Source organism: Polistes fuscatus, unplaced genomic scaffold (genome assembly GCF_010416935.1).
Source record: "Polistes fuscatus isolate 324 unplaced genomic scaffold, CU_Pfus_HIC Scaffold20, whole genome shotgun sequence".
Taxonomy (NCBI): Eukaryota; Metazoa; Arthropoda; class Insecta; order Hymenoptera; family Vespidae; genus Polistes; species Polistes fuscatus.
In genome coordinates this window covers 1943582-1967213 of record NW_025113097.1, presented here as the reverse complement: position 1 = coordinate 1967213, position 23632 = coordinate 1943582, and the positions used below count along the sequence as shown (strand labels likewise).

At 32.7% G+C, this 23632-nt stretch overlaps 2 protein-coding genes across 11 annotated transcripts in view; both read right to left on the bottom strand.

The window, feature by feature from the left end:
• The window catches only part of LOC122517501 (Down syndrome cell adhesion molecule-like protein Dscam2), a 177756-nt gene extending 161462 nt beyond the window's left edge, over positions 1-16294 (bottom strand). For 3 of the 10 annotated variants that reach the window (XM_043635919.1, XM_043635925.1, XM_043635922.1), the window contains exon 1: positions 14312-14649. The gene's annotated coding sequence lies outside the window, so the exon portion shown is untranslated. Of the gene's footprint in view, positions 1-14311; positions 14654-16109 lie in introns of those variants that run through there. The other 7 variants (XM_043635928.1, XM_043635929.1, XM_043635926.1 and 4 more) reach the window with 4 other exon arrangements.
• Positions 16295-18217: 1923 nt separating this feature from the next.
• LOC122517477 (solute carrier family 12 member 8) lies at positions 18218-22653 on the bottom strand. Its single transcript, XM_043635875.1, has 11 exons — positions 22430-22653; positions 21873-22122; positions 21602-21782; positions 21267-21412; positions 20969-21200; positions 20694-20895; positions 20384-20618; positions 19987-20304; positions 19758-19913; positions 19502-19680; positions 18218-19413 (listed from the first exon to the last, which is right to left on the bottom strand). The coding sequence occupies exons 2-11, from the start codon at positions 22059-22061 to the stop codon at positions 19254-19256; spliced, it is 1998 nt and encodes a 665-aa protein (XP_043491810.1). The 5' UTR covers positions 22062-22122; positions 22430-22653; the 3' UTR covers positions 18218-19253.
• Between the last annotated feature and the right edge of the window lie 979 nt (positions 22654-23632).

Below are 23632 nucleotides of genomic sequence, written 5' to 3'. Positions count from 1 at the left end.
ATACATAATATAGGTAGGATTCGTGAAAAAATTGGGCTGTTGGACTGACAGGACGACCGGGACTCGAACCTGGATCTTTCACTTTCGGGGCGACTGCTTTAACCATTGAGCTATCCAGGGCCCACCGTCCAATCTTCTCACGAACACTATACTTAATTTGGCTTGAAGGTGCTCGCACCCCACATATACTTTTTACATATATATGTTACGACGCGTACTTTCTTTCTTACTTTTTTCTTTCCCTTTTCCTCCTCCTACTCCCCCTACCTCTTGCCCTTCTCTTTATATTTAATATCTATCTTTTTCTCCGTTAAGATCGTAAATAACATTTCCAAACGTGTTTGTACAATTTAACGAGTACCATCGAAGTATGATATATTTAAGATTAAAAGAAAAAAAGTATGAGATGAAAAGAACAAAAAATGGAAGAAAGAAAAAAAAAAGAGAGAGAAGGGTCGGTGGAATCGTTCCAATTTCCGCCATTCACGACGTTCATAGTCGGAGCCCTGGGAATATTTTTTAACATCGCGAACGGGTCGATACTTAACAGGAACGAGAAGCGAAGAAAGCGAAATACGAATTGAATCAGAAATGCAGACTATGCCAAGCAGAGAACGGGAAAACGTAGGAGAGAGAAAGAGAGAGAAAGAGAGGAAAGAAGGAAGGACCACAGGGGTACGCTTCCGGCAAGTGGGACATAATACAATTACCAGCGACTCAAATCGCATTGCCGAGAATCGAGTTTGCGGTCGAACGAAATGGTCAAGTCGTCCTAGTCATAGTTATAGTCGTAGTCGTAGTCGTAGTCGTAGTCGTAGTCGTAGTCGTGATCGTCGTTCTCACTCGTCCGCAACATAAATCGATAGATAATCTATTTTACAAAATCTTAATTATGTATCTTATTTCTTTTTTCTTCTTTTCTTTTCTTTTATTTTATTTTATTTTATTTTATTTTTCCTTTTTTTTTCATTTAAAGAAATATACAAATTACGAGACGGTAGTTTTATTTATCGAACCTTCCCTTTTTTCTTTTTATATTTTTCTCTTCTTTTTCTATTCATTTTAATAATAATTTTATATTTTTGAAAATATAACATAAAGAATAAAAATAAAATAAGAAAGAAAGAAAGAAAAGAGAGAAAAATCGATAGGTCGCAGCGAATAGGAATAAAATTAAATATCGAGGACGAGAGAGTGAAATAAAAATGAAAGGAAAGTACGTAAATAAAAATGAATAGAATGTAGGACGATTATTTTCGTGATAAATACAAAAAAAAAAAATAAAAAAAAATCGAAAGAAGTAAAATATATAGAATATAAAGTATATCTATATATATATGTGTGTGTGTTGCGTATATAAGTAGAAATGAAAAATGTATTATAATATAATTGTAAATATAAATAATAATAAATAAATATAAATTATAATTAAAAATATATATATATTATATGATATATATATTTATTTTCTTTTATTTATAAAAAATATATATATTATTATAAATAAATAATTAAATATAAATAATAATAATTGTAAATATAAATAAATCTGCTATCGAGTATACCATAGATATAACCATCGAAAACGATCCTACTACATTGATCAGAAGAAACGAAAAAGTATCATAGGTGTATAAAAGTACATGTAGGATACTGAACGATTCACACATACACATATATATCACATACACGAGTTCGATATCCCATATATATATATATATGTATGTATTATGCAATGAAGTTTGAGAGCTCCTAGACTTTGGTCTCTCGTACAAGCAGAACGAAGCCGTGTAAAGAGGGACAAAGATGGGGTACGAAGTGGATGCTGTAAGAGTACGAATAGAAGAAAGAAAGAAAGAAAGAAAGAAATAAAGAAAGAAATAAAATGAGAAAGCAAAGGGTGTTTGAATAGACACACGACACTTATATTTGCACGCTGTCTCCTTTTCCTTTTTCCCTTTTCCTTTTTCTCGCTTTGTCTATTACTCTTTTCCCCCTCCCACCCCCTCCCCTCTCCTCCCCACCCCCATTCCCCCTACCCTTGTCTTTCACTCTCGTCTTATCCGCTCTCAATTCTCTACCCTTTTCTTATTCCGTCTTCCCATACGCGTTTCCCGTAAATAAATTCTTACTTTTTTGTCTCCTTTTTCTTCTTTTTTTCTTCTTTTTTTTTTCTTCTTCTTCTTCTTCTTTTGTTTGTGTATTAGATCAAACGTTAATCAACCGTACTATGATCTATCTTATTTTTAACAATTTCTTATTACTTACTCATGTTTTTCTTGTTTTTTGTAAACTCAACATATAACTACGACACAAACGAAGACCGATAAAGTTAACGGGGGGTGCGAAAAAGTAAAAGATTTGTAGCCATGACCCTTAGCGAACTATACGAAATGAAGTGTCATTCATTTTCTAGGTTGGATGACGTAAACTTCACACGTGCTTCTATACTTTATCGTTTATCTCGAAATCTAGAAATAGAGAGAAAATACTTTTACGTTTATTCTCGTGCTCCGTTTAATACTAATTCGAAAAAATCTTAACTATTACGAATAAATATTGTTTATATAAAATATATAAATAGTATTTGTTCGAATAAAAAAATTCATACGATTGAAAATATATTCTCTTTTATAGCCGATCAAAATTGATTCATCTTAAATCAAATTTCAACCAAGGTGGGAAAAAAAAAAGAAAAAAGCTTTTCCTTCTCTCTCCCTTTTCTTTTTTTTTTCTCTGTTTTCTAAGTAAAACCTTGGTATAATTTCTACTTTCAATTCCGTACCCAAGGAAAGATAAAATTTCGTTCTCGTAAGGAACGTTTATTACCCATCCATCCGACGAACCCACCCCCTCCTCACACCCCCACCCTTGTATTTCACTCGAATACCATCCAAGAGTCGAATGCAATTTCTCTTTTGCGAAACGAAATTTCCGGGTTTAAGGAAAAGCGAGAGAAAAAAAAGGATAAAGAGAAAGATGAAAAAAGAAAAGTATTTTCCAGCAGGAAACTCGTACAGGGACACTGTTTTGAAATTCCGTGTAAAATCGATGAAAAGGGTAGACGAAAAAAAACATCTCTCTCTCTCTCTCTACGAAGCTACGTAAATAATAGAAAAGAAAAAAAGAGAAAAAGAGAGAGAGAGAGAGAGTGAGAAAACTCTGACAGAGAGAAGATTAAAAAAAAAGAAAAGAAGGAAGAAAAATTTGTAGCTACGGGGAAGATTGAGAATAGGAGAAAGTGGCGTTTCCTGGTTGGAAAAGGACGAGAGAAATCACGAGGACGCCGTCAAAATATACTGCTGGACGATTTTACGTTTTCGGATGGTGATACGAAATCCCTCCAACTCCCATTGGCGTCCTACTCTACGTGTATATCCAATGGCGTGGGATACCTAACGAAATTAAACCAAAAAATTCGCTGAAATTCGATGAGTTTCGGGTGTACCTCATCCTCTCGTGCACAAATCACATTTATCATAATTTTCTTTATTTAAAAAACGAACTCATCACGCGGGGAAACATTTTCTAACTCGCCCCCCCCTTCTTCATTCTTCTTTTTAAATCTTTCTTTATGTGACCACAGCGATATATTTGTTTAACTTTTATTTTTCTTTCTCCCTCTCTCTTTCTATCTCTCTTGTTTTTTTTTCTTTTTTTTTAAGAATCGATACGATACTCGCTTATTCCAGCCAATATTCTTAACGAACAATCGTACGAACATATTCTTTATCTCCGTTTTTTTTTTCCTATTACATTCGAACCTTATATCAACTTTTATTCGTTTTATAAAATATCCGGTTTTATACAGTGTACTTATATTTATGCGATACTTTATCATTAAAAAAATATAAGAAATCGTGGATAAGAAAAGAAGAGAGAGAGAGAACATATCTCTCTTTTGTTCAAGTTTTACGTAAATATTCTCTCGAAATATAGATAAAGAAACTGCACTTTCTTTAATCCTATTGTTAAAAAGAAAATCAACGAATTTAATTGCTTCCCCCGTAATAATTTATTATTATTAAAGCAGTAATATATAATTTCTTTCTAAAGATATTAAAGATATAATTTGTTTTTTCTTTTTTTTCTTTTACCGATGGAAATAGAAAAAAAAAATAAAAAATGAAGAAAAAAAGAAAATTGAGGGTAAAAAACGTTTGCTACTATATCACGGCTGACATATGCTAAAGTATTACTACTGAAACGATGTAATCTATTCTCCAAGTAGTAGTACGTACTCGTTTGCGATACGACTGATTGGAATAATTTCCATTTTCTCGAATATATCATGCATGAATATCTGATCTCTGATAAATGTCGAGATACCATCAGACAAGAAGGATAGAAATGAAACGTAATGAAATAAACGGAGAGAATAAAGGGCCGACAATTTCAATTTCTAGGATGGTTTATCGTTAGACGAATGGAAGAAAAGAACAAAATAATCGAAAGTACGCGTGATCGTCCAATTATCAATCGGATAACACTAATTTGCATTATATCTATTATCCGATTAAAAACATAATAATTCGAATTTCATTCGCGGATAATACTTTAACGTTCTATTCTCATTAATCATTATCAATGTAATATTCGAATACAATTAAAAAAAAAACAGATATTATTTTTCATTGACTTTCCTTATTCTCTTGAAGAGAGTTCAAAAATATATCGCATCGATTAACGAGAGAGAGAAAGAAAAGAAATAGAGAGCCTGAACTTGAAGAATGCACTTGAGTAACGATCTCTCATTGGGGGATATAAAAAAAGAACAAAATTAGGGTTTCGTACGATTCTTTCGTATAGAAAAGGCCTGTTTACACAAGGACGCGATAAACTTGGGAGGGAACGGAAAAAAAAAGAAAAAAAATAGAAAGAAAAGAAGAAGTAGAAGTAGAAGAAGTAGAAGTAGAAGAAGAAGAAGAAGAAGAAGTAAAAGTATAAGAAGAAAATGCTTTTCTCCAGCCTTCTAATCGTTTCGTCTACTTTCCGAACTTTTCCATTGTTTTTCTTTTTCTTTTTTTTCTTCCTTCTTCTTCTTCTTCTTCTTCTTTTTTCTCGTCTCGCTAGTCCAACACGACGCTACGTTATCCGCCATCGATTTACAGATAATTACCCTTCGACGGGAACGAGACTACTCGTCTTTCTACTTTCCTGACTAATTACTCGATGCTTTTGCTTGGGTAGTCCGATAGCAATTCAAGATTCACGAGATGCAATGGCTACGGCAGGATGACGACGATGACGAGGACGAGGACGAGGACGAGGACGAGGACGAGGACGAGAACAAGGAACTCTATTGGACGATCGATAACAAGCGTCTTTCAACGCATACCTCGAAGTATCGTAATTTAATATCAGAAACGATATTTAAGGTAATTTAAACAAATCTTATTGTTAAATGATTAATAACGGATATTCATTCATTCATTCATTCATTCATTCATTCATTCAAGAGAGAGAGAGAGAGAGAGAGAGAGTAAAGAAGGATAGATATCTTCGGACAAAGCATGTTCGAAATTAATTATCTTCCTGTTTACCTTGTAATTAGAGCAGTGCGTTTGGCTATGCCGATCCGATATTCCCCTACTAAACAGTAACTCATCATTCCTGTTTGAGAGGCTTGAATTACGTAATGTGCTGCACGTTACGCACACGTGCGAGCTCTGGAAATGACATTTGTATGACACATGTTACATGCGTTGTTACTATCAAGTCAGTTGAAGATTTTCAAATAAACCAAATTCACAACTTTATCGATAATATTATTATATATTCTCGAGAAAGAATTGATATTGAATTAAATATAATTAAAAAATAATATATATAATTATATAAAAATAATTATATCATTTGTTTTATTTCATCGATATACGTAACGTTAATATATTTTTCATTTTTAATTTAAATAATTTGTTCGATATCAACGAAATTCACAACTTTATGGATGATATTATTATATATTCTCGAGAAGGAATTGATATTGAATTATATTATTATATCATTTTTTTTTATTTCATCGATATACACGTAACGTTAATATATTTTTCATTTTTAATTTAAATAATTAGTTCGATATCAACGAAATTCACAACTTTATGAATGATATTATTATATATTCGAGAAGGAATTGATATTGAATTATATTATTATACAATTTTTTGTATTTCATCGATATACATGTAACGTTAATATATTTATTCCTTTTTAATTTAAATAATTGATTCGATATCATTATTTTATTAATTTTATTTTGACTACTATCAAAATTCTTCACGATTCACGCTTAATACAAACTAAAACGATCCTACCTTGATAATTGAATTATATTATTATACAATTTCTTTTTATTTCATCGATATACACGTAACGTTAGTATATTTTTCATTTTTAATTTAAATAATTAGTTCGATGTCATTATTTTATTTATTTTATTTTGACTACTATCAAAATTCTTCACGATTCACGCCTAATACAAACTAAAACGATCCTACCTTGATAATTGAATTATATTATTATACCATTTTTTTTATTTCGTCGATATACACGTAACGTTAATATATTTATTCCTTTTTAATTTAAATAATTGGTTCGATGTCATTATTTTATTGATTTTATTTTGACTACTATCAAAATTCTTCACGATTCACGCCTAATACAAACTTAAAACGATCCTACCTTGATTCGTATTTAACTTATTAATCCGTACGAAAACGCGTTTCGAAGTTTATCAATATTTACAAGCCTATCCCCGAATCGTTATACATATTTATTATCTTAACGATGATTATTAATTCGATAATTCATGAAAAATTCAAACAACTCAATTGATGCAAATTCACGAACAAGAAAAAGAAGAAGAAGAAGAAGAATAAGATCTTCATTTCGTATCGATGATAAAACAACGAATAGGAAAGACAAATATCGTAATAAATATCATTCCTCGTTTGTAACTTTTATCCAACGATTGAATTAAAATCTGAAGGAAGAGAGATAAGTATTCCGTACCGATTGAGAAAAGGGGGAGGAGATCGTTACAATAAAGCAACAAGTGTTTCGATTCAACCAAAGTTACGTATATTATATTATTTCTTGCTAATGTATCTGGCTCCTTGCCCTTAGTTTCAAAGATATAACATTAATAGTTTTCAAATAAACTATCTTAAAAAAAGAAACCAAAAATACAAAAATAACGAATGAAATACGAGTGATGCGAGAATAACGAAACTAACATAATAATAATAATAATAATAATAATAATAATAAAGTCCTCCAAACCCGAAAGGGGCGGAGTAAGAATAAATAAATAAAATAAATAATAATAATAATTTAAATTAATAATTTAAAATTATTCAACAACGAACGTAGAAAAGGTTGCGAATCTAACTATTTGAATGTTTGAATTATTGAAACGAATTGAAGTAAAATCAAATGAAATTTCATATTACCGAATGAAAAATCAATTCCATGATATTCGTAAGTTCTGTCCTTCTTTTTTTTTTATGTTACATTAATATAATTAATAAAAAAAACTATGAACACACCGAAATATAACGTGTAACACGCAATGGAACTATCTCCTTTAGTTTTCAAGGTTAATTAATAACTAACCAACACTAGTAACACATTATTATCGCACCGGTTTCCCAGCTTAATAACATTTTCGCACGGTTAAAGTAGTCCACGGTTGTATCTGTCCCAAGGGTAATTTTCTGAGGGATACCACGAGCATCCCGGTGGACCCGAAGACGAGCTCAGATTCACGGCCAAACTTGCCAAAGTATATTTAATTATAAATCGTATTACTCGCGCACTTTGCCCTTTAACTTCTAAACGAGACCTTACCAATTTCCTATTCGTTTAAAATAATATTAGAAGAGGATAAAAGAACGGGGGAAAAAAAAGAACAAAAATAACGAATAAGAAGAAAAACGATTTTCTCTCGTTGTTTATTTCTTCTCGCGAAAGATGCAACGGCATCTTCTAAATTTTATCCGACGAGGAACACACAAAAAAAAAAAACAACAACTAAAAGCAATTTATCATTTATTTTTCAACGTAAAGAATTCTGGATTACGTCCCGCGTTGTGTTGTTGGTTTATTGCGGAGACAAAAAACCCCTTTTATCCCCAAAATTCGAGATATCTCAAACGGATTTTTAAGGAAAAACAGGGAGAAAATAAAAGAAAGAATGAAAGAAAGAAGAAATAAAAGATAAACGAAGAAATCCACGGAAATTATCAAGGTACCGTTTAAAAAGTGGTTGTTGCGGTGGGGGGGGGGGTTGGATGGGATAGTAAAGAAAAAGCCGGAGTAACGGGACGCTTTCTTTCCCTTTTTCGAAAATTATTTCACTTGGTAAGCACGTACGGAAAAATGGGTATGACGAGGAGAAAGGATTTGTGCCGGTTAAATATTTGCACCTCCGATCTTTCTCTCTTTTTATTTTGTGCTTTTTTTTTCTTTTTTCTTTCTATCTCTCTTTCACTCGCACTCGGTCGTTCTCGTTTGACATCACGCGGCGTAGTTATAGTACATAAAGTTAAAGATAAAAGAGAAGGTAACAAAAAAAAAAAGGGACGACGAGGACGACGACGACAAAAAGAATTAAATTTCACGAAGAAAATAAGATTAGCTTTTATAGGACTCCCGTTTCCGTCTGTCAGTCTGTCCTATCTGTCTGCTTCTTTCTCTCTCTCTCTCTTTCTCTCTGACATTTTCAAAAATTCCGTAGTTTCAGAAATCAAAGGGATTTCTTAATGTGATCTCCCAGCCTCCCCCCCGACCCCCCTATACTCCCCTCCAGCCACCCCCTCTCTCACCCTCTTTTATCAAAGACTGCTATTTGAAACGAAAAGCCGATAGCACTGTGATAGGAATGAAATAATCCGATGAAAAGCAGACGCGATATAATGACACACACACACACATACAGAGATACAAGGTAACATTGTGTAGTCCCTGGATTTGTAATATGGAGAATTATTCGTGGCATCGTATTAGGTCAGGCATGTATGACGATATACCACGTCGATATTCGTGAATCGTTAATCCTTCGACCGGTACTACCCCCTACTATGCCTGACGTACGTTGTTTCTGATCTGGGACACGAAATAATTGGGTCGTTCGAAACTAAATAAAGATGACCGATAGATTGGATAAACAATTAAGATATATCTTAACCTCTACCCTTTTTGTTAGGTCTATCTATGGTTACGTAGATGCATAGAAGAACGGGTGTCTATAAAATGCAAGAGTTATCTACTGGTCTGACTAAAACGAGATTATTCTACTGGTCTGACTAAAACGAGATTATTCTACTTGGAGAAAGACGTTCAACGAGTTGAGAGCTGTGATAATTCGAGAAAAGTCGACTTCTTCTTCACCCTTTCTCTCTCTCTCTCTCTCTCTCTTTTCTTCTCTTTTCTTGTCCTCAATGTTCAGTACATCGTTTAAAAATATACTTTTAATTAACGTATTCTCGTAAGGCGCGTTTCAAGGCAGACGGAACAAATAAGTATATTCTGACGTTTACGAGACGCAACTCGCGTGCTGAAAGTAAAAAGAGAGAGGGAAATAAAAAGAAAAAAAAATAAAAAAAAAATAAAGAGAAAGAGAGAGTGTAGGAGAGAGAGAGAGAGAGAGAGAGAACTCGAGAGTTTTACAAGCCTCGTCGTTACGTTTAAGCGAAGATCAGAATTTATACGCTTGTTAAAATACTCGCGTTACTTTTTGTCCACGTAACACGCCAAGGTACATTACGAGATTTCTTTAAATTAAAGAACCGTATGTATTTATGTATGTATGTATAATTCGTGTTAATATTTACGTTTGTGAAACATACGTTTACGAATGTTCGTAAATTTTTATTGAATACATTAGACCGTATTAAAATATAGGTATATCGTATAAACGTATGTACTTTAATGAAATTCATTTTATTACTTTTGATAAGAGACTCAGATGTAACTTTATGTACCATAATCAAAACACATCTACATGTATTTTTATATACGCGTATACAATATCTATGTATTCGTTAAATGAAACTAACACCCCCCGTGCCATATTCACCGTCCTAGATCTAAATTCGATGTAGAAAAAGTTAAATGTAATTTGACATTCCGTTTAGATATGTTTCTCAGTGAATAACGAGTATATATGATCGGTCGTAAGGATCGATCTTTTTTGCGAAAAAAATTGTTAAAAATTTAATACAAGGATTGTACATCTTTCTCGACTTATAATATAAATAATAATTATATAAATATTAATTAAATAAATGAAATTAATATAAATAATTAATAAATAAATAATTAAATAAATAATTAAATAAATGAATTATAATATAAATAATAATTAAATAAATGAAATCAAACGTGCGCGAATCAACGTCTAAGAATAATAATAATAAGATGATTTGTCGGTACAATCGGAAACAAAAGTTAATGACATTTTCATCAAATCCATATCTCTGTATCATCCTTAAATTCACGGTACAGTCACAAACAAAAGTTATTTTACAATTTTCACTTAAATTGAGATTTTTATGTTAATATTATTAAAATGATCACTAAATTTCATTATTTTAGAAACTTTATATCAAAATTTCAATTATAAACAAAAAAATAGTTGGTTTAAATCATCTATTTCAACAGATATTAAGAGATAATATGGATTTGATGAAAATGTCATTAACTTTTGTTTCCGATTGTATCGACAAATCATCCTTAAGTTAAGTAAGTCTTGATTGAGTCAGCATATTGCAAATAATTTAGTTAGTTTCCTTTCGATCGATAAATAAGATTCATGAAATTCATCGAATTATCGAGAATTTCATTTCTCTGAATTGTTACTTTTACTACTATGGAAAATGTAATAAATAAAAATACGTTGCCGAGGAATTAATAATATGTTCGCGAGTAAAATCCATGAAAAGCATTGTTTGTCGGAGGAAACTTTCATTTCCTACGATGTAAAACGTTAAAAGTCGTCGTTCCATGGGTTTTAACGTTATTCAATCCACGTGAAAAGGTTTTCCTCGTGACGAGTCTCGCTACCGTCCGATTTTCTTCTCGGCTAGGTAGATTACTACGCTGGAAATGGAATGTTTCTTTTCTCTCTCTCCTTCTCTCTCTCTCTTATATTTTTTATATTTTTCTTCTTTCCAAGTCTTTCTTTTTACGGACAAATACAAAACGCCGTGCCGTGTTCCTTCTTCTTCTTCTTCTTCTTTCATTGCGCATGAATATCGAGAAAAAAAAAATGGGAGACAATGAAAAGACAAGTATGAAGTATACATGCATATACACATACATATACATATATTTTACATCTACAAAGAGAAAAGGGAAAGGATGAAACACTTAAAATCGTTAAATTAATCTCATCTTAAATTCGTGAAAGAGAAGTAAAGTAATCTTTTCAACGAAAAAAACGGGCCATATCGTAAAAAATGCATCACCGACGATGAACGAAAAGGAGGGGATTTAAAAACAAAACCAACAAAAAATACAAGAAAATAAAACGAGACAACAAACAAACAAACAAACAAACGGAACACGTCCCCCTCGTAGACTCAATAAATGCAACATTTTACGTTCTGGATGCTAGGTATATAAATATAAATATACATATACATATATATAAATATATATAAATACAAGCACGGTAAAAAAAAGGAAAATACAGGTTGGAAAAGCCGCTTAGAGATATGATAAAAGTGCTGTAAAAGGAATTGAAGCTCGTTCCGCGAACGAAACTACCCTTCCCAACGCGTTAATTGTAATGGTATTAATTACGATAATGGAGAGACATTCTCTCCGTCTTTGTTTGTCTCTTTTCCCTTTTCTCTTTCTTCTTCCCCCCATTCCCCCCGTTCCCCCCGACCACCGAACCCCTTTCTATCTATTTATTCATTCGTCTCCCTGCGGCGGAAGTGCGGCATCAATTAAGTAGATATTTCAAACGAAAAATTCTAATAAGCTTGTGGAACGACATCTTCTGTCAAGCGTGTATCCAAAGAGAATAAGAGAGAGAGAGAAAATCGTGGGTACAGGTGCACTCAGGTGAAGCCGAAGCCGAAGTCACCCAGGATTGGTGTTATTCTCTTTTTTTTTTCTTTTTTTTTTCCTTCTTTCTTTTCTCATCGACGCCATCCGGCAGCAGCGAGTACCACTCGAGTATACATTCGATCGAGATGAACTCTCTCTCTCATAAGGAAAGGGGGAAGATAGAAAGGAACGGGGAAGGGTTTAGAGACACGAGAAGAGAGAGAGAAAGAGATAAATTCCCTTGAAGCCAGTAGTCGGTGATACTTTCAACGCATTGGCAGAGGGTTAAAAAGAAGAAAAAAAAAATAAGAACGGGGAGGTACCGTGCGACGAGGGTGAATAAGTGGAAATATTTCCAAAAAGGCAAGTGGAAGGCCATTGTTTCGAGAGTACGGCTCGAAAAAACTTTTGTTCGGTCCCTTTGTCAGTTTGAATTTGTGTAACGAACAGGACTCTAACACAGTTGAAAGAGAAATGGTAGGAAAGAAAGAAAGGGACGGATAGGGATGTTGAGAAAAGAATAAGGAAGAATTGTTAGGGTCCTGGGTGTCAACTGGTATCTCCGGTCTTCCGTCTACAGGAAATCAGAATAAATAAGTTGATAAGATAGTTCAAAGTTTTCTAATGTTACGATAAAGTACGATACGTCGATTATTAATCTTTTCTCAAATGATTTTAACTTTGAAAAATTTGTTTTCCAACAAACGTTACGTTACGTTACGTTTCTTCAGGTTCCTCCGATGTTTCTAATAACGAATCTAGAACATAACTGTCGAGATTATGTTATTAACGGGCTGCGGAATCGTTGCGCTTTTCAAAATGATATAACTTATCGCTATATTACTATTATGCGATCGTTAAAAGCGAAGAACGATGGGCTGCCATAAAACGGAATTAACTAGGTACAACGGTTAATTGGGCCATTCGTCATTATTACCATAATGCCTTGCGATATTAACTCAGATTTAACATCTAAAATCGTCGCCAACTAGCGACCGTTCGTTCGTTCGTTCGTTCATTCGTTCATCGAATGATTCATCGTAATTATCATAAATTCGTCTATGTTTGTTGTATGGGTAAACCTAATCGGATTTTTTCAAATCTGTCATTTTTTCCTCGCAATACCATCTTCCTTTTATTTCTTTTCGTCGATTAATATTCCGCATGTTCTTCTTGTTAATTTTCTCACCTGAGATATCCCGTTGTGCAACAACAAACCTGATACCAAACCTGACCGTCCAGAAACCATCTCAACGATCGCGCAAGTATCTATTCCATGGAGAGGTTGTTGGAAAACGATAAAGTGATATACGTGTCGTCGCAGTTTCGTCGACACCATCGTATAACTGACGCAACGCGAAACGTGCATGATCCAAAAGCAAGTTTACGATCTTGCCCAAAGACGACGACGACTTTATTACTCCGACGAGGCATGTCCAACCGAACGCGCATAGAAATTTCTATAACTCGTGATTTTATTATAGAACGTAAAAATTGATTATAGTCATTCTTCAGACATATAAAAATATCCCATAGAGAAATCCCATTGAAATTTATATAATACACATTTTCACTTTTTACGTAAAATTAATTTTAAATCTATCGTTTATTACATTTATTATTAGAAACAAAAAAATATGTCATTTAAATCATATTATCATCGAGTTAATCACTTAATAAATTGAATAATTATCGTTTCAAAGTTATCAATCTTTCCTATCTAATTCGATGCGTTCGCGTGTTTCTAATGAATAGTTCTCGTCGCTTAGTCATGACTATGATTAAAAATTCAAATAACGAGAATAAAAGAAAATATAATAATAACTAACACCTTGGAAAGAAAAAAGGTACGTTAAGATTGTTTGTTTTTTTTTCTTTTTTTTCCTAAGGTCATCATTGACACTAATTCACGTCGTGGATGATCGACGATTAATTTGGATACAATAGATTACGATGGATCATCGTCTTTAGAAAGAACAGCCATTAGCGTTCGCGCGTGAAAGCGAAGTGGTCGTTCATTCATGAACTCGTCTGACAGCATCGTGGACTCTTACTACTGCTACTACTAATACTATTATTATTATTACTACTAAACTACTACTACAACTACTACAAATACTACTACTACTACTACTACAACTATGAATACAATTAAAACTATTGTTATTATTACTATTAATGATACACCATTACAAAGAAGCTTACTACTACTACTACTACTACTAGCACTAACACTTTTACACTTCAGCAATACCGTTGGCTCACCAACATCGGTTAAGCGTTATACCGCAAACCAGCACCACCATCACCACCACCAAGAGCACACTACCACCATCGAACAAAGTCCCGTAACGGCAGCGCGTTCCTCGCGTTCTTATTCAAGAAGTTTCGAATAATCTCCACACACGGGGGGGGCTTCTTAGATTCTCTCTCTCTCTCTCTCTCTCTCTCTCGAATAACCGCGTTTTCCTATTGTCGAATCCCGCCAAAATTTCAATCTTTTCTCCCACATACTTCGAGAGATCGACGAGTATATTTTATTTATTATATTTTTTTTTTATTTATTTATTTTATTTCTTTGTTTTTTACACTTCTCCCAACTCTCTCTCTCTCTCTTTCTGTCTCTGTCTCTTTCTCTCTCGTTTCTTCGCTAACGCGAAATATATTTAAGTAAAGTAAAACGTGTTATGCGAACGACGACCCTTTAAATGTTCTAAAAAAAGAATATTGACGCGATATCGATTACAGTGCACCTCGTTACCGCGATTCTTTGCGAGACGACATTTTTCTTCGCGAGATTAACGAGATTCTTTTTTCCCTATACCACCGGGCATGGCCCTACCACCACCCCTTCCTAACTTCCTATTTTTGTTTCTCCCCCTCCCCCTCCCCCATTTTCTTTTTGTTTTTTTTCCCCTTTCCTTTCCTTTCTTTTCTTTTCTTTTATTCCCTCGTTTCTCATAAATAAAAAAGAAAGAAAAAAAAAGGAGAGAGAGAAAATAAAAACGAATCGACGATTCTATTATTCTCGTTCAACGATATCTCGTACAGTGTCATTGTGTTCGGCCGAAATCTATGAGAAGAAAAAAGTATACCGGGAGAGAAAGAGGGAGGGGGGTGGAGGTGTTGATGGAAACACTGTCAAACCCCATTAATCACATAATTTTTTTCCCGAAAGAAATCAAAAAAGAAGAAGAAGAAGAAGAAGAGAAAAATAAAAAACGATCCAGTATCGATAATCGAACAACGGGAATATCGACGAACACCCTCCGAAATGTCGATTAAATCGTAGACGATAGTTGGAAATAATAACGAGGGTAAAATCATTCCTCCTCCTCCTCCTCCTCCTCCTGCTCCCCTTCGATAAAAAAAAAAGTTTTCAACACGTCACGGAGACAAGGGAGGGTGTGTGTGCGTATCATCGTTAAAAAAATAATAAAATTATGAACAAACGAACTCTACGAGATTTTAAAAGTTTGTTGCTTCGATGCACTAACTTTGAAACCAAAGCCACGTGGTTCGAGCGCTCACTATACCACCCCCTCTCCCTTCGAAGCTCGACGTTTTCTAATAACGACATAAAAAAGAGAGAGAGAGAGAGAGACAGACAGACAGTGAGAGATAAAAAGAATATTTGTCGAAGTATTCCACTAAAAATTCATTGATGACATCACGAATCAAACGTTTCCTCTCTCTCGCATGTGGATTTCATCGATCTCTCGAAGATCATCAACCTCCTCCTCTTTTTCTTTGATTACATTTGAACGATCGTAGATTTATTAAAAGTGATAATTCAAATAAAATATATGAAAAACAAAATGATCAAAAAGAAAAAGACGAATATAAAAGAAAAAAGAAAAACAGAAAGAGTAAGAAAGTAAAAGAAAACGATGATGATGATGATGACACGATGATAATAATGATGATTATGATGATAATGCGATGATCGTTGACATCGTTTTCGAATAAAATAACAAGATAAAAAAAGAAAAAATAGAAAGAGAGAAAGAGAGAGAGAGACAAATATATACCAAAAGTACTGTTTCTCTCACCGACGAGAAAAATAAAGATTTAGAAGAGATAGAAGGGAGAGAGACAGACAGACAGACAAACAGACAGCCCTCGCAGCTTCCGCTGGAGCTCCGACCGTAAACACACGTCGGTGGCTGGTCGCGTACTGAAGTTTCCACTGCGAATCCGGCATCCGACTAGATCCCACACCGGGCATCCAACCCCACCGCCATATACTCTGTCTCTTTCTCTTCCACCACCTTCCACCGGTGAAAACTACCCCCTCTATTTGAAACCTCCACCTACCACTCGAAACCGTCACCCATCATCCCCTGTATTCTGTCGTCTCCCCCTACCATCACCCACTCTCTTTCTTTCTCTTTCTCTTTCTCTATCTTTTTCTTTCAAATCTCTATATATCTTTCTTTATCTTTCTTTCGAGCCACTATGTGACACCTAAACGAACACGTACGAGTAGGATACCACCGTATATTAATGAAGTGCTTTCTTCTTATGTCATGGGAGGAAAAAAATAGGGGGAAGAAAATCTTGTTGCGGCTAGTCGACACGTTCCTTTCCTCTTATTTCTTATCAACGAAAAGAAGATAAACAAGCGTACGATGATACATACGTTGACTTACTCTTATCATCCCTCCTACTAATAACAATCTATTCGAATTTGTTCTCGATATTTTTTACAATCAGAATTTACTTGTATAGGTATATCTATTTTAGTCTATTTTTTTTATTCGTCAATCGTCGATCGATTATTTTCAGGTAATTTTTAAAGTAACGATCCTACGATATCGATTACGTCGATATCAGTTGATTAGCGTGCTCTCCAAGTACCTAAAATACCCATTGACGTCCTATATTAATTAGAGAAAATTTGACGTAGATATACGCAGCAATCAGTCGTAGCGATGATTGACCGAACGCATAACCGATTATAAATATTTAATACGTCCTGTTGTTTATTATTAATACCGAACAACAAATAGCATTCATTCGAACGTCAAACGCACGTGGATAATGAGATAATATAAATTTTCGTCAAAACGTATAACGCGTGGTGGTAACCGGTCGATTAAATTTCTTCTTCGCGTTAATCCATTAAAACCGCTAATATTTATTAAAAAATATATATATATATTTATATTATATGCGTTAGATTAAATATTTTTGTATTTATTGATATGTATATATACGCGACTTGTTAATATTTAAAATTCGTTCGACTTATGGATAGAGATAAAAATAAAAATCAATCGATTATACGAACAAAACGATATAAATATCAAAAGGCGGATGTTTATTTTATTACTAACTTAACGTTCATTTAAACCGCAACTTAAACGTGTATGAGTTTCTGTCGGTAAATGCATCGAAAGCTACCAAGGTAGGGAGTTGATCTCGTGGTTGCCCGAGGTGGTTAACCCTCTCATATACACGAGACTCTTACGTGATTGTGTTAAAATGCTCTATGGCATCAGAATGCGAAATAATTAGTACCGGCAAATATCAACATGTGTACTTTAAGTGCACTTGTTCAACATACTGCAATCTCTTCAAGACCTTTTGTCTTTTACCTTTAATTATACTGTTAGATATCTTGTCATGTTTTACGTCTCGCTTTACAATTATACGTGTGCATGTATTTTTATACAATACTTCTAATTTATTATTTTATTTTAATCAACGAATGTTGTTAATAATCCAATATTTTTTTCTTTTTTTTTTTTTTTTTTTTTTCTATCAAGTAATTCCAACTATTGTGTGCAACAACGTGTAATTCCATTTGAAATACATCGACGAAATAAATCCGATAACGTGTTATAATGCAACTGGATGAGCTGCACATATATATACGGTGTCCCCGAATACGTGGGAAATATTTTAGGATTAACTTTTAAAATAAAAACAATAATTATTATATATATATATATATATATATATAAATAGATATTTTATATATTTGTATATTGGAATATTTCATCACGTAAAGCCAATTGATTAAAAAAAGAAAAAAATATTCATCTACATTAATTGAAATAATACGTAAATTAACGCGAAAAAATACAACAAGATAAAAACGTAAAATTTGTCTACCCTAATAATTAATGAAGGATAGATGTTTGAAAAGCATTCATTGATTTTTTCTTCAAATGTATTTATCTTGATTGTATCTTTCATATCACTCTTTTGACATTTATAAAAATGTTAAATAATATATAAATATATTATTAATTATTATTTACAGAGCACTTATTTCGTACTTATTACAATTGTTTTTTTTTTTTTACGTTTGCTCTCTTATACAAACGACTCTCTAATTTATGATTAAAAAAAATGAGAGAGATATTTATAATGATCTTTTATATTTAATATAAAAGAATAAATATAATCTCATTCTAAAGCTGGGATTAATTCTAAAACAATTCATCGAAAGACTGAAAACTTATTTACGATTCATTATAAATGCATCAATAATTCTGGCAGCATCGCGTATATCCTTTGTGCGTGTAATTGATTCCAAGCTATTAGAAATACAATATTAGTTATATATCCTCAGTTACTGGTAGCATCTCACATTTCGAGTATCATGACATTATTGTACTATTCTGGACTTTGTTAGATTCTATCTTTATTTTAATCCATAAATAGTTTTTTAATCTTATACTAAATTTATTAAGTGATTAATTGATAATTTATTCAAATTGTTATTAACTTTAAAGATTTCTTGCAATTCCAATCAAAACCTTTTCATCCTTTAACTGCTTATACCAAACCTTTAATTATTTTTATGTACTCGTCGAATTATTCATGAAAATAATTCTTTTCTACTAACACTTTTCTCACCAAGTAAGACTAATCAACGATCAAATACGTTTTACGCATTTTGATACATATTTTTTAGTACACGAATATATATTTTAATTAAATTAGCTGTATGTAAGTGCGTATCTATGTATCTGTGTTACAAGAAAAGTAACGTAAATTTATACATACATACGATGCAGATAGATAACACATATTTCTGATCTCGTATAGCGTATTTTGATTCTACGTATTAAACAAAAATTATGCATATATTAAAAATCTCTTTGTAACGTTAATAAGATCGTGGATTTAATTATTCCTATCGAATAATAGAGAATGTCTAAAAGAATTTCACTAACAGAGATCTAATCGACGTTTACGTATTGTCCTGTAACTGTAGCCGTTTGATGATATCGTCGTCTTCCAGCGAAATCCTCGTTTTCTTCGTTCAATTGTGCAGAACAAACCTCTACACCTGGTGGTACAGGTGTTACAACGATTTGTTCGTAATCATAAACCTTTCTCCTATAACGAAAAAACATATTTATAAAATGCACGATTCGATTTCCAACGATACGAAATATTACTAATTAATTACAAGTAATTCAATTACCCCATGAGTCTTAACAACGCAGTTTTTAACCATTTGAAAAACTGAAACTCGGCTGAAATTCCAGGCTTTACAGCTGGATTAGCATGACCTACGTAGCTCCATACAAGAAAAACGACAACAATGTTTGCAATAGCATAGCCCCAATGAACCAGGAACATAATGAATAATTTCACCAAACACTGTAAAATTCATTAAAGAATAATATATCATGTTTTATAATTTATCTGATATGTATATTTGTTAGTGAACTACTTACACCCAAAAGTGAAAACCATCTATTACATAAAGGACTATACCAATTCCCCAATTTATTGTGTATATGAACTTTTCGTTCAGCAGAACTTGTACTGTTTTCTTCTAAACTCGGCGATGAATCCACAAATCCATTATTTTCAGAAATGCTGGAGCTTCTCTGTTATATATAAAACATTTCATTTTTTATCTAGTTTATCATACGTATTTTTAATAAACAAACATAGACTCACCAAATTCTTATGCCTTATTCTCTCAGGAAATAAACTATCTAAATCATTGTCTATTTCCGTTATAGAATCATTCCTACTAGCAGAACCATAATTGCGATCAAACGTTGGAGACTGCGTTCTAAATCTTTGTTCTCTCATATGTCGAATGTCAAAAGTTTGAGCAAGTGCAAAGTAAGCGTAATCCAGACACGCATATGTTAAAAGAAAGGGCATGGTTACGATAGGTGCAAGAGTATTAATCCTACCAGTAATGATAAAGGTCAATGTAACTGCAGCCACGACCAACATAGCATAAATAGGCACCTTATTAGGTCCTCTCTAAAATCATTTATACAATTAATTTATTACTTATAATTAAAATCTTTTAAAACATTATATAGCAAGATTTTTTACTTACTCCTCTTTGTAGACAACTTATTCCTGGAATAACATTTTGACTAGCAATAGACTGAAGTACACGAGGTGTACCATACATTGCACCTAAACAACTACTAAACGAAGACACATAAAGACCAGCCAGAAGAGGTACTGATAACGCAGAAACCTTTGACGCAATCATGAAATTTGTAAGAAGAGCATCCCTAGTACAAGTTGCTGCCAAGAATAGCGAGAAACAAAGATATAGTACTGTTCTGAAAGTTGATCCATCATATTATTTCATTTAATATTAATTATATATTATATTTTTCATTGTTAACAATTCTTACCCAGTTCCTAAAGCTGCCAATGTACCGTGTGGTATATCAGTTGACGGATGCCTCAAATCACCACTCATATTAATACCAGCTAAAACACCGGTAACAGTTGGAAAAAAGACACCAAAAACTGTGAACCAACTATAGCCACCTTGATAATCAGGAAAAGTATTGTTTCGTAAATTTCCAGACAACCATCCTTCAAATCCAGCATCTGTTAATAAAATTAATTATATACATTATCTGTTAAATAGATATATACATCATAACTTGACAAATAATCTTACTAGGGTTTTCATGCGTGAAACTTCCAACCATGAAATCCATTCCGGCAAGAAGCAATATCAAAAGAAGTACAAACTGCAATTTAATAACCCACTTAACGCCTGCTACATTAATCACAGATAACAAAATAACAGCGGCACAAGCAAAACTTCTCTGTGCCCAAGCGTTATCCAAACCGAATAAACCTGCCATAGATTCACCAAAACCTAGAACGTTTAGAGCACAACCCACAGCCTGAAATAAAATTTCTGATAAATTCTATTTTATTTTTGAATAACTATTGTATAAACTATTTCCTACCTGTCCAAAACAATAAAGAAGACCAATGGATCCGCCAAATCTTGATCCTAATACGTGAGATAACAAGAAATAGACTCCACCGCTTTCTACTCTACACCGTTCGCAAATACCCACTGCAGATAATACGGTTACTAGTGCAATACTAACTGCAAATATAATGCTCCCTGAAAAATAAGGTAAAAATGTTTATATGCATTACATTTTCTTATTACTATTACCTGTAGAAAATTGATAAGACAAGAGTAAAAACACCATCCCAAGTAACTGCAAATATAAGCTCCATGAAAAATAAGGTAAAAATGTTTATATGCATTACATTATCTTATTACTATTACCTGTAGAAAAAATGATCAATACTGCATTTAATGCGCCAGCTTGACCAACTATCCAACCAGATCTTAAAAATACAATGACTCCAAAAATATTGATAAGACAAGAGGTAAAAACACCATCCCAAGTACCAAATAATACCGGTTGCGATATGAAAAAGTTAGATTTCCACCATGGATCGGAACTCTGATAATACAAACTATTACAAAAATAAGATCTTATAAAATGTTATATTATTACAATAATTGTAAAATAATTATAAAAAAAAATACTCACATACTCTTGAGCAAACAATTCATTTGCTCCGGTTTGATACATTTCTGAACCAAATTCTTCATAACTTCCATTATTTCTTTGTGAATTTCTTTGCATTTCTGTATTATGTAAACCATATCTAGACCAATCAACATTTCTTTCATCGTTAGGATCTCTATTTGGAACTTGATCTTCGTTATTTGGTCCCATTGTTAATATTATTACAATTTAATATAAATCCTTCAGTCACAAAATTCTCATTGAAATAGATCTAAGAAAAATATATGCTCCACTTTCAAAAGAAAAATCCTTTTTATGAATAAATGTAAAAAGTTGCCCAACAAATTATAATATATAGTAACTATTACTACATTAAAGCTGCAATGCATTTGATGTATAAATTAAATAAAATCTTTTTACAGTACATGTTTAATACATATCCAAATGAATAGATTTTATATAATTCAATAAAATATAACGTAACACTTGACACTTTTCATACCAATAACATCAAAACTTAAATATGTGTAAACGCAAGCAACTTTTAGGTTAGGAAATATGTTTCACTGAAGACGTACAATTTTCAATATTATTTTTATGCACAATAACATTTCGTAATATAATGCTCAAGAACTTCTTTTCTTTATCAGTACTTTAAATCACTGCTATCAAATAAAAGATATCACGAAATGGTGACGTGTATTTCCAACGTACAGCAACCATGCTGCTTTCTATAATAATCTACATTTGACTGTGGAGCAACTAACTACATTAGAATTCCATGCGATGTATTCAAAAATGACCGCTGATATAACACTTGAAATATTTTCTAGCATTTGCATATTATTATTAAACACGTGAATATTTATTAATAACCACTGTAACCACTTAAATAAACGAATGAACTAGCAACTAGCTAACAGTACTTTCCCCAATTTGTTCTTTAAAAATCACGAAGATTTAAAGACTATTCAATACACCTGTATATATAAATTTATAAAACAACGTTTATGCCAGAAAATAAAACTGAGATGTTACTTGTAAAAAAAATATTATCCAAATTATCATCAAAGAAAAAAACTTACATTGGTTACCGAAGAACAAATTTTTTTTTTTAATTTCATTGCAACAAATTATTATCATTTAGATTATCGACATTTCTTTATAAACTTTTTATATAAACGTTAAAAAAGAATATTTAATAACTTGGAAAATATTATTAAATGTATCTATCAATATATTTATTATATCTATGTACACTATGAAAGACATTTAAATGCCACCCTCGAATCAAAATTTTGACGTTTTTCTGATTTCCAATAGGAATCCATATGATCAGGTGGTTTAAATCGTTTTCCTCCCGTCGCAAAAATGAAATATTTGTAATAGGAACACATGATGATACAAGAGGTATCAGGAAGTGGCATTACTTCTTACCGACGAGATCTGATGGTAACTTACCATCAAGACTTACCGACCGTTGAAAAACAATGGCAACTTACCGACGGTGAAGATCCGATGATAACTTACCAATCAAGCTACTGACAGTCGGTAAATTTGGATGGTAAGTTACCATTAGATCTCGTCGGTAAGTAACGCCACCTCCTGATACCTCTTGTATCGTCATGTGTTCCTGTTACAAATTTTTCAGTTTTGTGACGAAAGGAAAACGATTGTAACCACCGGAACATATGGATTCCCATTGGAAATTAGAAAAACGTCAAAATTTTGATTCGAGGGTGGCATTTAAATATTTTTCACAATATCTATAGATATAATAA

Coding starts and splice junctions, on each gene's coding strand:
- LOC122517477 (XM_043635875.1), bottom strand. CDS start 22,061: ATGGGACCAAATAACGAAGATCAAGTTCCAAATAGAGATCCTAACGAT. Junction 20,619..20,693: donor TTGGCAGCTTTAGGAACTGG/GTAAGAATTGTT, acceptor ATCAACTTTCAG/AACAGTACTATATCTTTGTT. Junction 19,681..19,757: donor GATGGTTTTCACTTTTGGGT/GTAAGTAGTTCA, acceptor TGAATTTTACAG/TGTTTGGTGAAATTATTCAT.